Here is a 17,325-nt window from a genome sequence, read left to right as displayed (position 1 = left end):
TTCACAGATAACAGAATGACGTTTCTTTAACTTGTATCCAACACATTTTCACACATTTTGATTATAATATTACCAGTTTTACCACTAAAATCACACAAGGACAGCATAGAGGAGCATGTTGAGTAAGAGAATGATATTACACAAATGCACCAGTGAGCGACACAGGAAATCATTCCTTTTTTTCCCTTTTTTTTCTCTTCTTTTTTTTTTTTTTTTCTCTTTTTTTCCTTTTTTTTCCTTTTTTTTCTTTTCTTTTTTCCTTTTTTTTCTTCCCTTTTTTTTTTTTTTTTTTTTCCTTTTTTTTCTCTTTTTCTTTTCTTTTTTCCTTTTTTTTCTTCCCTTTTTTTTTTTTTTCTTTTTTTTTCTTTTTTTTTTTCTGGGAAACACAGGCAGGAAATCATTCCTGCCTGTGGTTATCTCCTTGTACAACTCCTCCATCTAATACACAGTACACAGTGCAATAGTTACACCCTTTTGCACACGCTCTGTAGTGAAAATAACAAATAACAAAGTTTTACAGGTTAGAGTAAAATGTCAGTCATATATATATCTAACCTCTGTAATATTCTGGAAATTTATAATTGAGTTATTTGTATATATATGAGCTATTCCTTATATTTTGTAAACTTTGTAATTATATTGTGTTATTTAATTAGTTCAGTCTGTTACTGTTGCTGTCTTGAAGCCACTGCAGCCACATAATTTCCTTAGGGAGTGTAGTATTCAGTGTAGTATTTATGTCAGCAGTATGTTAAAAGTACACTGTTACTGCTCCCATATGAATTAAAGGGTAGGTTGCAGCCAGGTCCTGCTAATCAAATGTGTTAATAGATTAATAGATCTTGAGCAAGTGTGAACAGCTCTATAAATACTGACGTTTTGACTGTCTGTGAAGGTTCTCAGTCATCCAGGTCATTGTAGTCAAAGGAGCTTGCAAAGAAAAGTGTCTGGACTTCTTTAAGTTGCTTGAAGACATTTCACCTCTCATCCGAGAAGCTTCTTCAGGTCTAAGGTCAAATGGTGGAGAGTCCCAGATGGTTTGAAAGAGGAGTGAAAGAAGCCATCTATGTCCACTGTGAGCGACCATCTTTGAACAGAGGCGGTGGTTTACGACACCAACTCTCTGCCATCTATAATCCAGTTTTGAGATCCCTTCCCAGACGCCTTAACGCCACTCACATCCTGGGCCATCTGACCTCAGGAATTCGCATGATAAGGTGGGGCCAGATTTCACAAAGAGCTCACCCGGAACTCTGGCTGATTGGGACCCACACCCAGTTCCACACCTTGGCTCAGGCGATTAGAGGATCATCAGGGGGTCCTTTTGTCCCTCTGTGTAGGGAAACTCCCACTAGGTTTAAATCTGGGACTCTCCACCATTTGACCTTAGAACTGAAGAAGCTTCTCAGATGAAAGGTGAAACGTCTTCAAGCAACCAGAGGCTTTTCTTTGCAAGCTCCTTTGACGACCTTTTGACTGTTTGGACCATTCAAGTACATGTTAACACAAAAAGGGAAAGACATCAGCAATGATCTTAGTGAAATAATTACTGGTGCCCATCATTCTTGGAATGGTTATGAAGCCATTTCCAAATGTTTTGAAGTTGTTTTGCAGTTATGGGATGTGAACACTTTGAGTTGAGTCGTATCCAAAAATATTCTAGAGTCAAATATGAGCTCATGTGTCCAACCACTAAAGCCTGACTCAAATAGAGTCATGCAACAGGACAATGATCCCAGCAGCAGCAGGAAACAATCCTCCACAACAATGGCAGAGAATGATAAATTCAAACTGTAGGTGTTCTACAGGCTGCTGAATCATGAGGTGTAGTTTTTCATGGATGGCATTTAGTTCTGTGAAAACATTCACTTTTCAGATGAGTTAATATTCTGTATCTCTCTCTCTATACACATATATATCTATCTATATCTATAGATAGATAGATAGATAGATAGTAGGGGTGCAACGATACACAAAATTCACGGTTCGGTTCGGTTCGATACTTTGGTGTCACAGTTCGATATTTTGTCGATACAAAAAAATGTTCATGCTTTTTTAATTTGTCATTTATTAAAATTATATATATATATATATATATTAACTCAAACGTACAGTTTTTAAATTTAATGTTGCTGGAACAACAAAGTAATAAAAAATAAATAAATCTATCTGATCGAGAAATCACTCATCTTTGGAAAAGAGAGTTTATTACAGAGAAATGTCTCTTTCCAAAATAAAAGCTATACTATACGCTTCTTCTGGGCTATATTCTCAGCAGCATATTAAACATATCAGGTCCCCATAAGGAGAATCATGTGCTAACGGCTGTCTAAATGACTCGGGTAAAGTTTGTAGCATGCGTGCTTGTTGTTTTTGTCTGCTTCCACTTGTCTTTGCACTAGGATGATGTCGGAGTAAATGTGCAGTCATATTTGTTGTGTTCCCACTAGTGCTGTCAGCGTTAATCTCGTTGAAATGACGTTAACGCCACAACACAGCAAATTTCCGTTAACGAGCTACCGCAGATCGCCCCGTGCGTGGGGCTGGACGGCCAACACGTTAACGAGCTAACTGCGCTAATGCAGTAGATCCCACCAATGTAATTGAGCATTGCGTGGCACATCCAACATACTGTTTTACTTTAGTCCATGACACGCTAACCTTCAGGGTCATACGTCACATGAAAACCAAAATAGTTCCAAATGCCAGATCTGAATGAGTGTGGGGGAGGTTCAATTTGCCATGTTGCAACGAGAGCTTAGCTTCTGTCTCGCTAGCTTGCCCTGCGCTCAGTGAATCTGGGTTCGGCTACTCCGCCTAGGCTGCACTGTTGAGCGCAGATTCACTGAGCGCTCAACACAGACAGCATCGTCATAAGGAAAGTTGATAAAATAAATTAAAAATGTTGTATTGGTCGATACATATGCGTACTGAACCGAAAGCACTGTATCGAACGGTTCAATATCGATACGAGTATCGTTGCACCCCTAATAGATAGATAGATAGATACTTCTTCTACTCATGGTTCTGTCTTTATAGTTTGAACTCTTTCCACTTAGTAATTGATGGGTTCGGTTTGTGTGAATGAGTTGCGGCACAAAGCCACAAACCACTGATGTAATAAGAAGAGGTGCAACCTTCAGTCAAAGGCAAATTTGATTACATTGTTTCCCACCTGAAGACACTTTATTCAAATAAAGAAAATGTAGCGTTTCAGCTGGATGGTTTGCATATATCTGCTGCAGGCTCAGATTTGGATGCGTAAAAATGCGATGTGTAAATCCCAAACCACACAATGAATCAAATGCAAAGAGGAAAAAGCCTTATATGATGAGCAGACTCCTTATATAAGCTCTCTGTCTGATCCTGGTCTCTGTAGGAGGACCTAAAGGCATGGACTTCCACTATCACCACCTGTATAGCTGAGCACGAGGCCCTGGGCAAGTGGGATAAGCCAGGCACCTCGTCTATGGATCCTGACCGCTCCGAGAGGAAGGAGAAGTCGGAGGGAGATGCAGACGCCAGGTCAGAGAGGTCCGAGCTTGTAGAGGGGGAGGAGAGGTCTGAGAAGGAGAGATCAGAGAAAGGCGACGGCTCTGAGAAGTTAGACACATCTGAAATTGCTGACAAGCTGGAGGGTGGGGCGGGGGGCTCCAGCACGTCTGGAAAGAGCAAATGAGAAGCCCTTTTTTGTTTTACTGCTACTCACTGACAAACAGCATAGGAGGCAGGGATGGATGGAGAGCATGTGCAGTTAGGTTTGCAGGTCCTCGGTCACACAGCTGGAACACACCGAGGCCACCTTTGATTGACTATTGTAACTGTGACAGACTAATCTCTCAGCCTCTCCCCCTTCACCCAGGAAATACATCAGTGCTTGCGGTGGGCCACCTGCTGGTAGATAGGAGGCCGGCCGGGTGGACAAACAAGCAGACAGACTCCAACAAATGGTCCCAAGAATTAGTCACTGTCACTTCCTATTGTTGATCGTTTAATCTCTCGGATTCACAGCATCTTTGTTTATGTATCTTTGACTGATAATGTAATGCTCTGTCTATCTAGACAAACCTGAGAAGTGGCGAATGAAATGTTTCTCAATAGTAAAAAAAAAGAAAAATGTTTTTGAAGCAATATACTTTTTTATGTTTCCTCTTTGTCGGTGAGAGAAATGGGGAAAGGAAATAAGAAGTAATGTAGAAGCAGCTGTAAATTCTCTCCTTTTTTGGTCACCTCCACGTAAGCTTACTCCAGGCAGTTGTGCACCTTAAACACTCGACACATCTGTATACTAATCATAGTGACATTTAATCCCAACACATGGCTAGCTTTGACTCATGTTAATATAACGGAATGCTTGTGTTACCAACTGACTTCACTGGTGTCACTTCCACAGTTCTTTTCTTTTCACTTCTTCTGATTCTCATTATGATTTATCCGTAACGATCCGTGTCCAGAGAAGAGCATCCCTTCAAATTCTGATCCATCACCCCCAAGGCATGTTCAAAGTGGCAACGCTCAAAGTAACACTAAGCCTGAGACGATGCCTTTGTGTACATGACAAAAAATCAGAACATTGCATGAAATAGTCTTAGTGCACCTGTTAAACTTGCCTTTATTTCTGTGTTCTTGGCATAAATCAGGCAGCACTGAAATCGCAATAATCTAATGTGAGCGGGTGGGTGGGTTGTATTTGCTGTCATAGACGACTTCTCCAAATCCAGAGGGTTGTTTGAAAAAGCAGAGTTGTGTTCTCTCTGCGGTAAGCATGACAGGAAGAAGCCAAATGGCCCTGCTGCTGTTTGTACTGTATCACTGCTATTTCTTTTCCACAGAATGTACTGATTTCAGGTACCCCCCCCCCCCTCCCCATAATGTCAAAACCTGAGCAGGTGTGTGAGAGACGAGACCTCTCTGTGCCCTTTGTCCTTCGTTTGACCTTCAAAGCAATTGGAATCTATTTGTCAAAGACGAGTTACATGTAAGTCATGAAGTGTATAGACCTATCTTTGTATGTATACCAATAAAACCTGTGCTCTAATAAAACCATACTCTGAATCGGTAAAAATTAAAACATTTGTATTAATCCACAAATAAAATCAGTCATCACTCAAATATATTAATGTTTATTACATTTAAATACAAATTATGCAAATTAGGAGTCACTATTAATTATCACAGTGTATATACAAGTACACCAGTATCTAGATGTATTAAATACGTTGTACTGGGGAAGAGCGGCAGGTGTACTGTAGGTATGCTTGTTGTATTTTTATATGCATATATTTATTATATCAGACTGAAGAGTTGCCCCGTGTAATATTCGCTGATTGAGTAGCCAGTGTTACTGTGGGAGGTGTGCTCAGTTTATGGATTACACACACAACAGGATCAACTAGCCTGGGCAGTTCACTCCCTGCTGCTCAGGGAATAAAAGTATTTTGTCATCACAGTGATTATTTTGTTTTATAAAATAGTGCTCATTTGTCGTATACGTGAGTTATTTTTCCACACATAGGTCCAAATAGTCTTTACAGTGCTTATTTTGGAGCTAATGAGAAACTGCGAATCTCCTGAAATTTGTGCCGTGAGAATGACTCGCAACACAACGTTTTTCCATACTGTCGAATTGCACTTCTTCAGTTGTGTTAAATGACTTCTTAACAGTCTTCCTTTCTGAAAACACCAAAAGTCCACTTTCACATTACAAGATTGCGAACAGAGAAGTTTTGCTACAATGTGAATGTTCTTTTGTTTTTTTATTTGTCACACACTGTTTGCTTTTACATAAGTGCCATGTCATGAAATCTGCTGGAACGGCGGGAAACAGTTGGTCCTTTAATCATGAATAATGTTTTGTTTTGACCTGACACTCGTCTGCCGTTGCAATACATATTCTCAGTCATCGAATTAGATGCTTTGGTATTTTCATGTGGCTGTGATTGTTCTGATTCGTGGCAGATACTTAGCCTGCCTTACCATGTGCATTTGAAATGTTTGCTTCCCATTACTTTTATGAAACACATAAGGGGGAGGTGGGGTGGGGGGCGTATTTTCCACTATGTTACAGCAGTCAACGAACTAAATAGGCAGCATAAACGTGACTGAAGAGAAAAAAAATGTGCAAAAATCTGTTTCCTTCATTGATTGATGGTCTTACATGTGTGTATGTCTTTGTTACCTTACATTAAAACTTGCTGCTATGACATTAAATAAACCTCCAAACTTGCTGATGCAAAACTTGACGTGGAATTGATGTGGACACACGCATACCTGCACACACCCACTGACGCCACACACTGATTTCAACTGCAAGATAAACGAGTGGTTTATTACCGTCTTTCTTCTCAGAGTTGAGCTGAAAAGCCAGAGCGTTATCGTCACAAGGTAGCAGCAGCAGTAACAACTTCATATTCTCCACGCTGAAGCCTTCTAAGGTTGTGTAACAAATGTGGTGGTTGTAATTTGCATATAACAGTAACATACAATAAAGTATTTATGGATTATGTAAACATGGCCGAAACCTTCATTAAACATAGGGTTAGTCTTTGAGTGTACTGCACTCCTCATGGGAATGAGCTGCAGGAGCCTTCATACTGACACTTTGCTGCAAGAAGGAATCGTTGCTGAAGGGCTCCAGACTGTATCCATACTGAGAAGTCATCCAAATGCTTTACATCTCCTTCTGTACACACAGTAACCAGAGTACCAACAACAACAACAAAAGATGTATACTGTATTCTTGGCTTTTTCTTAGAGCAACCGACTAAAGTTCTCCTATCCAAGCAGCATACGGTGCATCAAAAAAAATGGACAGATGTGAATAATTAATGCGAGTAAAAATAAAGGTTTGTGCAATTTTTTGGGGCACTCAAGTGCAGCCCTGTGCACGGTGAGAAAGAGCAGCAGTGATGCAGGATCTGTTCTAAAGACATCCATGTACACAGTGCGGCACAAAATCTGCACAATTCGATGTATATTTGAAGAATGTAAAGCTACATCTGCCAGTATGTATCTGTGGAAATATGAAATGTGGTTTTGTCTCATAAAATCTGTTCATCCCTTCATTTTGCTATTGTCTTTTTTCCCCCTCTGTAGGTGTGAACACGTTTTTTATAGATCTTCACGGCACATTCGTATGTTCCCGATAATCTTTTCTGGAATTCTGACGCAGATTTGATGATTGCTTTCAAAAATAAATCCTGGACCTCTTCTTGTTCTAAGATACTTGATACACATTGACTCTGTTTGATAAATTGCACTAAAACAATGCATCTTTTCTCTTATATATTATTACAATGCAATTGTATTTTAAACCAAAACAAGACTACAGTAACGATTCAGCAGACACTGTTTCGGGTAGTCTAGTTTCACCAGAGAACATGCCCTCTGTGACATTATAGTCTAGGAATGAGGAGTGGTTAAATTAAATGGATCTTGACCTTTGCTCCACTCCTTCCTCTTCGGTCTGTACCTGGGTGATATACAGCCTGTGACAGGCAGCCTTCAGGCCTTGGACACACATTCATACTGAAGGGGGACAAAATGGAAATACAAAATCTCTCTCTCTCTCTCTCTCTCTCTCTGTATATATATATATATATATATATATATATATATATATATATATATACACATCTGCTGAAAGAGCCCTACATTGATCATTTTAACTCTGATGTACCAGCAGGGTTTTGGCCAGTCATGGCCCAGTATGGAGTTTATATAATCTGAATGTTGGACCTGAGGCCCCAAAAATTGAGACATGCTATATGTTTGATTATTTTTTGTTTACTTTTGAAATAAAAATGCATATTCGGTTATTTTTAAAACTCAATAAAGGATATTTCGAGATTTTTAAGCTTGTTTATCTGACTTTTTAAAATAATATTAGGCATAAGCTACTTTTTCTATGTGTTACCACAGCTCTGTAAACAATCCAGATGAAGTGTCTTTTACAATTATATATAATATTTTCTCAAAAGTGTTCTTCTAAAAAGGTGAACTCTACAATCTCTACGTCATCTATTCCTTACCTATCACGGCTGGGGAGGGGGCGTGGCCTCGCTTTGCTAAGACGAACGCAGTTTAGCCAGCTAGCGAGTTAGCTTCCTGGAAATGGCCAGCTGGGGGAAAGTTACCGCTCTCCTGAGGGGTGTCTTGAGGAGCCCTCGATCTCTGAAAACCTTCGCACAGTACCGTACTGTCGGTCGCGGCATTGTGGCGTCTGTAATTGGCACCGGGGTTGTCTGTTATTACGGGTATCATGTAAACAACAGGACTCTGCCCTTCGCCGTTTATGCTAAGGAAGAAAAAGTAAGTGGACACTTCAGAAAGTTTCTGTCGTCAAAATTCACCGCAAACGGACAGTACCGCTCATATGCCTGTCTGTGTTCATTTAAAGTACGATGTTTCGTAATTACAAGTACAAGCGACACAATAATGTTAGTTGGATATCTACAAAAAGACCGTCCAAATTCATAGTGTCAATTAGTGCCCCCTAGCGGTGCTCACTGAAACTGTTTGTACTGTGTACTTTGTACACAGTGAATCTGTTCGTCTGACTTATTAGATATAATTTAATAAAATTAATTTTTAACTAACCACTCATTTGTCCATTTAATCATTAAACATATAAAGGGAGGTGCTGTCGAACATGTGTTCTGTAGCTTACGTTGGTGTTTGTGCTCCTTGTGCTGTTGCAGGAAGATGCAGCTCCCCAGATGTCTGCAAGGAAAATCCGCTTCATCCAGTTTGCCTCAGTCGTCCATGAAGAGGAGCCCTACATGACCCCCAGGGACTTCCTGTTCTCTGTGATGCTGGAGAAAGTTGATCGTAAGCAGCTCATACAGCGTACAACATGTCAAACAGCTCAAAGCCTTCCATAATCGACATCCCTGTTCTTTCTTAACTAAATATATATAGGATGTAATTTGCCAGGTCAAATGGTAGATTTCCCTTTGCTAAATACTTTTTCATCCCCACTATGTATCATGTATGTCAAAGAACAGTGCCCTTATTTTGGAGCCTTATTGAGTATCACCACAAGTCAGATACCAGAAACCGGACTGTCTGTGGTTGGATCTCCAGCTCCTTTATTCCTCATAGTGAATCTTTCTAATGCAAATATAGTGAAACTTAAACTGCTCATTTTTAGTGTGTTTAACTAATAAAAAAATGCAGTGTGTGTGTGGGGATGAGTGAGTATGGCCTATGGTGTTCAGTGCTTTCATGTGTCAGTAAGACTGGACTAGACCATCTATATGTAACCAAACCCAGACAGACCTCCCAAACATTTCACATCAGTGTGGCCGTGCAGCAGTATGAGAAGACTGAGTGCAGTTCTGACTGGGAAGAGGAACCTCCATGTTCCCACAAAGCAAAACAGAGTAGTTTGTTGTGTGCATGGAACAACTTCACGTGTGCGGCTTGCCTCGTGCCTGTTATTGAATAATTTTGTGCTGTTCTGTTATCAACACATCTTCTCTGGTTTTTGCAGGAAAGCTGAAAAAGAAAATTTTAACCAAACAGGTACATTAACTTCCTAGCAGTGTGTAACCTGCACATGCAGACTTTTCTTTAGGCTAATGGTTCGTTTTATCCCGGCAGGATGTGAACGGTATGCTGGTGGCTGCCTCTAAAGCTCGTGCTGGTAATGATCTCTTCAGAAACTTGGGAGACAAAGGTAAGTTCTCAAAGGGGACTGCAATGCCATACCTTTTAATTGTCAGGTGGATCATCTGTTTAAATCCTCCCCCCCCCCCCCCCCCCCCCCCCCATTTTCTCTATTCACTATAACACCAGCTCCTTTTATCATTTTTTAAAGGTGTTGTTGAGCAGTAGTTCTCCAGGTTTTTCAGAAGTCTTTCAAAGGTTTTCTTTGGACATTGGCTGCTTTTGTCAGTCATTTTCAGTCCAGGGCTCGTAGCTGATAAATTTTTTTTTTTCATATTTTTATTGAGAGACAAGTGTACATTAGTTTACAATGACAATACAATCTGTTCCCCTCACATATTTTTTAGTTTTTCTTACATGAACAGATACAATAATACACACACACACCCACACACACGCTTAAATAAAATTGAAAAAACAAGCAAACAAAACAAAACCTAAGAAGAAACCCAAAACAAACACAAACAACAAACCCCAAAACACACACACAAAAAAAAGGAGGGGGGGAGATATGATATTAATCAGCTGGTAGAGCGTTTAATGACTTGCAATAGTTTACGAAGGGGCCCCAGATACGAAAAAATTCTCTGTATTTGCCCTTCGCCACAAGGCCTATCTTTTGCAATTTAAGAAATGACATCACATCTCTAAACCAAAAAGAAACTGAAGGTGGCTTTGAAGATTTCCAAAGGAGTAAGATGCAACGTCTAGCCAAAAGTGATGTAAAGGCTAATATTTTGAAGTGTGTAGGGTCGGTTAGACCAGTGTTGACTGGAAGCCCAAAAACAGCTAGAAAAGGGTCGTAGCTGATAATTTTTAGAGAAACGTTATTACCCTCAGCTGTAAAAGAGTGATGGGGCATTGTCAGTGAGTTTGTGAATGCAATAACTCAAGAACAAGGCGTAGGATTTCAAAATTGATGCATCTATTAAAAACCTGAGGAGTTTTGGAGGATGGATGTCAGCCGTGGTGTTCATTTCACTGACTTTTTTCCCTGATGACAACGGGACGATAACTAGATAAAAATGAATGCACGGTGATAAAATGTGTTGACACTTTCGTCTATGATTAAAAACAAGATGTAAATGTTCTGGAGAGACGAGATCCAATCAGAAGTAATCTCGGGCATTAAGGTTACAATGTGTACAAACTCTGGTTTCGTCTTATGTTCTGCATTTGCTTGCATGTTTGCACGTTTCAGTAAATGGCCTATTTCCCATTTTTCTTGCAAGATATAAAGAAAATGAGAGGTCCACTTTAACCTGTCAGCAGACCATCAACAATCCACCTTTTCATGTTTAATGATAATCCTCTTTGTCAGCGTGTCCCCCTGTTTGTTATCTGAAATGCAGCACAGTGTATTTTATCTCTCACAGGTTTGATATCCTACACAGAGTATCTGTTCCTGCTGTCCATCCTGACCAGTAAGTCTCTCCAATAGTCCAAGCTCTTACAGGAGATATTGTGTTGACTGGTTCACTCCATTCTGGACTGTTTATTTCTCATACTCTTTGTCTACATAACTGCCCTACACTGTTATTGCAGAGCCGCGCACTGGATTTGATATAGCCTTCAAAATGCTCGACATTGATGGCAACGAGCAAGTGGACAAAAAGGAGTTTTTGAAAGTAAGAGCTGTGATGTGTTAGGATATGTTGACAATAAAAGCAGAAGTAGATGATAACAGATCATAATGAAGCAGCAAATTCATGGGCGGACTTATTATACAGGAATATTTGTTCTAAATATCTGTGTGCACTTAATTTCAAACTGTCGCCATTTTTAACGCTTCCTCGTGTGCTACAAATCCTGCAGTTGTAAGTATGAACCAAGGCACCACGTAAAGGTGAGGGAGAGCTGTAGCTGCTCGAGTCTTGTGTTTTATGTCGCTGCTTGAGTTTAGCGGGTTTATTTAAAGTCACCTGACTTTTTTTTTCTTTGACTTTTTCAACCAGACAGAGACGATTTGTGTAGCACAGCTTAGAACAATGTTAGACTTTGGCTTTTGTTTTAGACTGCATGTTGGCACGTCCTTCACCTTGTTATAGTTTCATGTTATGACTTGGTGAACAAGCCTAAGGCATTTAGTGAAAAGTAGAAGTGCATGGATTCTCATCTGCTCTGGTTTCTATCATGTGATTACATGAAAGCCACATCTCTAACTTGATAAGTGAACTGTACCACAGCTTTGTATTTGTTTGGACTTGTCTTGTGACTGTTGTAAAGAGAAACCCCTTTTCAAATATGCTGTTTTTTATTTGTTTGTTTTTTGTATTGTCTGTTTGATAATGTAGGATGTTGCTCACACTTGGACAGCCAAACATTTTGAGTACAACTAGTTATTTTGATTAACTGGTTAACTAAAATTTAATTTATTTCTTCTTTTTGTTGCTGAAGCTCAAGAAAATCATGGGAAAAACTAAACTGCGAGCCCCGATAGATACTACAGAGGTGAGTGTTCATTGGGTGATGGGCTAGTTGAAAACATACAGGCTGATAACACTGGCCGAGGACCAGAAAGACTCATCTGTTTTCAAAAGTTTGCAGTAAATTTTAAAATGCATGGTTGATTTTACACTTTTACATGAAGAACTTATAATTTTCACAAGTGCTCAATGTGTTTCCCTCTGGATGCACGGCATATGTCCATTCAATATTCAAACACGTCCCATGTGTTTGCAAGCACGTACAGCTATGTGATGCTCACAAATCCTGTCTTTCCAACAGTGCGTGCTTCCATTCTCACCAAAACACTTTGACTCTTCTTGACACACTTTGTATATTACTCTAGTTCTACCTCAAATATTAGCATGTTTTGTCATTTCTGCCACTTCACTTTGAATGTTAACACACATGATGTTGTTGAACACTGTCTGCATGTTACCCAGAAAACCACAGAAGAAGGAGAAGGTGTGAACACAACACTACAGGCCTACTTCTTTGGAATGAAAGGGGACAACAAGTTGCAGTATAAGGACTTCCGCCGGTAGGGATACCCCCTAATAATCCCAGTCATGTACTACAGAGCACATGACATTTTCTTTTTCATAAGTAGCAGCTCTGTATATAAATTTTACAATGTAACATTTCTGTCTTTTTGAAATCTCAGACATTGTGAATATTTGAATCTCACCTGTAAGGGATGTAGACACTAGAGATGGACCGATCCGATATTACGTATCTGTATCGGTCCGATACTGACCCAAATTACTGGATCGGATATCGGTGAGAAATAAAAAATGTAATCCGATCCATTAAATATCAAAAAAGCACCTCACAAAACTTGCTACACGGCGTAACTCGGCTCATAACCGTAGCACGTCGGAGCAGTATGCATCAGGAGATAGAGAGGCTGTGTGTATTTGTAGCCTCGCTAGCAAACCAGCATTTCATCTATGAGGAAGTTTTCCTCTTTACAAACATTCATCTCTGAATGTTTGTAAAGCATTCCCACGTTAAGCTTAACAACCGATATATGGAGCGACTGCCTCTTCTCTCTCTCTCCTGCTGCTACTTCAATCATGAAACTGATCAATGATCAGCTGATCGGCTTTTCTGTCGCGAGTCCGTCTCTCTTCTTTGTTTTTGGCCCACTTTGCACCAGAAAGAGGAAACCAGGAGCTGAACAACAGCAGCACGTTTAAGCTTGATAAGCTGTTGTTAGAATTTATTTAATATTACTTTCTACACCAGGATCTTTTTCTACGCAGCTGACGGCTGGTAACTGTGCAGGGGCGGATCTAGCAAAGTTTAGCCAGGGGGGCCGATAGAGCATGAACAGGGAAAAGGGGGCACAAAGACATACTTTTCTTTCTTATTCTCATTTAAAATGTCTAGCTTTTAATAAATAATTATCTGACTCTTACACCGAAAGTTTTAATCTGATGTAAAATATATAGAAGTCCATTACTGTATATAGTAATTAGTAAGTCTAATATGCCCTAGTAAGCTATAGTACTTTTTCCTTTGGGAAGATACCATCTGTGCAGTCTGCAGTTCTGTTGAAGAAAGATGTTATATCTACTTAATAATTCTTGAAAAATAATTTATTTCTGTACATTTTTCCCCCCTGCATCAAATTAAATTTGATTACATCGATTAAGCATCATGAGGTGGAGGGTGGGGGGTGGTTCCCCTTTTTTTTTTTTTTTTTGCTGGGAGTTTGCAACCCTATTAGTTAGGTTGCTTAATATTTCTGCTAAATACTCTTTAAATACCAGAACAGGGAGGATGGAGCAGGTTTAACTTTATTAGATTGATCAGTGTTGCTGATCTATGAAATATTTTGGGTGCAGTGTATTTTTTACATACAGGTGTAACAGAATAGCTTTAGGGTTGTTATTTATTTAAACTTGAGTATAAACTTACACAAAATGCAGCAAGATATTAAAAAAAACCATTTTATTGATTAAAAAACACTATATCGGATTCATATCGGTATCGGCAGATATCCAAATTTATGATATCGGTATCGGTATCGGACATAAAAAAGTGGTATCGTGCCATCTCTAGTAGACACTCCCTAAATCCTTTGCATGTAGAAATACTGTTTGAACATGTCGCTAGGCAAAGGCAAGGAAAAGAACAGTGAAGTTCATATTAGGCTTGAACTGCTTTCTTAAAAAAAGGAGAGAGAGAGAAACTTTAGTTCTCCACGTGTTTCAGGAGCACACGTTCTTTCTGCCTAATTTAACTCATCCAGCCAAAGGAGTGTTGAGCTCATACCGTAGCGAGATAGTCGTCATCTTTCCATCTATTCGCAGTTCATAAGAATTTTTGCTTCTCCAGTAGCTTTTGATCAGGTTTTAGTGACACGTGCTAACAGTGATTACCTCATGGGTCGTCATTCAAACTGGGGTCAAGATCATATTTGTCATTTTCATAGTACAACTCGAATGCATACTACTTAAACTGACCAAATTCTAACTTCTGAACAATATTCAGTGGTTAACAGAAGATTCTTTATCCAGCTACCCATCTTCTTCCACTTATTAAGATTCTTCATGGTGATAAATCTTATGTGTTAACCTCCTAGGACCTGGTGGATGTGGACATCACATTTTGAGTTGTCTAAATCAGCGGTCCCCAACCTTTTTTGCACCACGAACTGGTTTAATGTCAGACAATATTTTCACGGACCGGCCTTTAAGGTGTCGTGGATAAATACAACAAAATAAAATGATATGACTGAGACAAAAACGGTGGTATTTTGTAAATATCATAATAAACATGAATTCACTGTGTAATCGTGTAACTTTATGAGCAGCGTTCTTCTGAAATGCACCAACAACATCGAGAGTAACATCCTCATCTCTGCCCCTTAATGTTCTCTGGTCGCTATGGTGACGCGTAAATATTTCTTTCAAAATAAGACACACAACTCACACACGGGAAAAGACCCAGGGAAACAAAGTTAATGATAAAAAACACTGAAAACGGAACCGAGTATCACACAGTGGATAAAACAAATGATGGTGGCTTTGCCATTGGAGCGGATAACATGTATACTGAAAAGGAAATTGGATGTTTTTGAGAAGGTGTGGAGACCATTTGTGAATTTTGTAGAAGGATTTGTATTATCTGAGGAGGACGAGGACTGAGGGCAATGACATTTGATTTGGGATAAAGACAAATTTAGGCCTTTAGTGGAGCGATAAATCTGACGACTTTTTTGTTTTCTTTTTGCTGTCTGAGAGGAGTGTATGTTCATGTAGTATTTAGAATGTTGGACCGTTTGCAAGTCATTAAAATGTAAAAAATAATAAAGATATTGTTGGGGGAAAAAAACACTGAAAACCATAAATTGCACACCCGAGCCTCAACTCTCGCGGCCCAGTACCAAGTCTGTCTGGACCTTTCTGGCATGTTGTCATGTTACTTCTGACTAACTCAGATACTTTTATATGGTTGTGAAATACAGCCAACCAAATGACCAAAGAAATCTACACTTCACACATTACAATCACCTGTGAATTTTGATTAATTATGAGCCAGATGTGCTACTAAGCCACTGATGCTCTGATATAAATCTGTGTGTTTTGTGGGGTTTTCCTTGTTGACCTTTTCAGTTTCTCTTTACTTGACCGGTCCACTGTGACTCCACTGTAGTCTGTGCTTTGAGTGGTCCATAACTAGAAAGGTGCTGTGACAGGCCAGCCAATCCCTAATGGAATAAGGATGTAGCAATTATGATTACCTAACTTTATGTAGCTGTATTTGAGGCTGAGGATACCAGAAGACCTCATTGTGCTGAATTTGTCTTTACTTTATCACTCTACTGTTACTTTTTATGGAATTTCACCTTTTTATATAGTTGTTTTCTTTTCTTTTTTTCCTTTCATTTGAATATAAAAATGTTGGACTTCACTGTGTGGTCTTCACCTGTGTCGCTGGCAAACCTCAGGAGAACCCTGGTGGGTCTCAAAGGATGAGATTTTGTGTAATTAGTCTCTGTTGTTCAGGTTCATGGAGGACCTACAGGCTGAAGTCCAGGAGATGGAGTTTCTGCAGTTTTCCAAAGGTATGGACACCATGCGGAGGGAAGACTTTGCAGAATGGCTGCTACACTACACCAACGAAGAAGACAATGAAGTCTACTGGGAAAACATGAGGAAGAAGATACCTGCGGGTCAGGTACAAGCACTCTTCCTCCACTCGGTGCCGTCAGAATAGGATTTGTTGTGGCCTAAAAGTCAGCTGTCATGTTTTCTTTTCTAGAGTATCTCATTCAATGAGTTCAAAGCCTTCTGCCTGTTCACCAACAACCTGGAGGATTTTGCCTTCTCAATGAAAATGGTCACAGAAGCCAACCGTCCTGTGGGCATGGGTACGGTTTCTGTCGGTTAGATCAGTCTGTAGTTTTCTTCCAATCTTCCAGGCATAGATTTTTTTTTCTTCTCCCTACAGCCCAGTTCAAGCGAGCTGTGACGATTGCCACAGGCCACGAACTGTCCGAGAACGTACTGGACACCGTGTTTAAGCTTTTCGACATAGATGGAGACAACTGCCTGAGCCACAAGGAGTTCCTTGGTGTGATGAATGACCGAGTACTGCGGGGTCTAAAGGTACACTCTCCATCTTCTTAGACTGTGTTTTGTGTCCATAAAACACAGACTTTTCTACTTTGTCACCATGTTTAAGTGAAGTGAATGCCTCTCTCACCTCCATGTGTTAAATATAAAACACAGATATAAGACACTTATCAAAGATCAGTGCTCCTCTAACTGTAGTGTAGATCACACTGAAGTACACAAACACTAAGGCACATCGTTAACTCATGTCATCCATGTGCAACATTGTCTATCACTGCGTTTAAAAGAACTACTTACTTACACAAGTTTATTTAAAAAGGGCACATGAACATATTAGACTGGACTGTTAGCTTTTGGTTGCCAAGGTCCATCCATCTGAGGGTCTGTTCCAGTTGTTCATTTTGTTTAAGGAGTGAAGTGTCGCTGACGTATCTGTGCAGCCATAAGAAGAAGTGTTTGAATTCTCTGAATACTAACCAAGGCGCTTCAGTGCTTACTTGCCTTCCAAGAGTTTATAGCGACAAATCATCCGACCATTCTTGGAAACGATCAACTAAAATGCAAATGTTCATTAGAAGCATAACCTGCTAAAATGTTTTGAATTTTCAGCAGCAGTCTGTTAACT

At 39.7% G+C, this 17,325-nt stretch overlaps 2 protein-coding genes across 3 annotated transcripts in view; both read left to right on the top strand.

Moving 5' to 3' along the window:
* The window catches only part of sptbn4a (spectrin, beta, non-erythrocytic 4a), a 36,420-nt gene extending 30,123 nt beyond the window's left edge, over positions 1-6,297 (top strand). For both annotated transcript variants that reach the window (XM_085174231.1, XM_085174230.1), the window contains exon 20: positions 3,380-6,297. In XM_085174231.1, coding sequence (XP_085030357.1) covers positions 3,380-3,679 — 300 coding nt within the window. In that variant the 3' untranslated portion in view covers positions 3,680-6,297. The remainder of the gene's footprint in view (positions 1-3,379) is intronic.
* A 1,751-nt stretch (positions 6,298-8,048) lies between these two features.
* micu2 (mitochondrial calcium uptake 2) overlaps positions 8,049-17,325 on the top strand; it is a 23,148-nt gene continuing 13,871 nt past the window's right edge. Inside the window, exons 1-11 of the mRNA XM_085174236.1 lie at positions 8,049-8,310; positions 8,700-8,829; positions 9,494-9,525; positions 9,604-9,679; positions 11,046-11,093; positions 11,215-11,297; positions 12,067-12,120; positions 12,558-12,655; positions 16,131-16,302; positions 16,387-16,495; positions 16,576-16,733. Of these exons, the coding sequence (XP_085030362.1) occupies positions 8,113-8,310; positions 8,700-8,829; positions 9,494-9,525; positions 9,604-9,679; positions 11,046-11,093; positions 11,215-11,297; positions 12,067-12,120; positions 12,558-12,655; positions 16,131-16,302; positions 16,387-16,495; positions 16,576-16,733 (1,158 nt within the window). The 5' untranslated portion in view covers positions 8,049-8,112. The remainder of the gene's footprint in view (positions 8,311-8,699; positions 8,830-9,493; positions 9,526-9,603; positions 9,680-11,045; positions 11,094-11,214; positions 11,298-12,066; positions 12,121-12,557; positions 12,656-16,130; positions 16,303-16,386; positions 16,496-16,575; positions 16,734-17,325) is intronic.

The sequence above is a fragment of the Neolamprologus multifasciatus genome, chromosome 10 (genome assembly GCF_963576455.1).
Source record: "Neolamprologus multifasciatus chromosome 10, fNeoMul1.2, whole genome shotgun sequence".
Classification (NCBI taxonomy): Eukaryota; Metazoa; Chordata; class Actinopteri; order Cichliformes; family Cichlidae; genus Neolamprologus; species Neolamprologus multifasciatus.
This window is presented reverse-complemented; position numbering and strand designations above follow the sequence as displayed.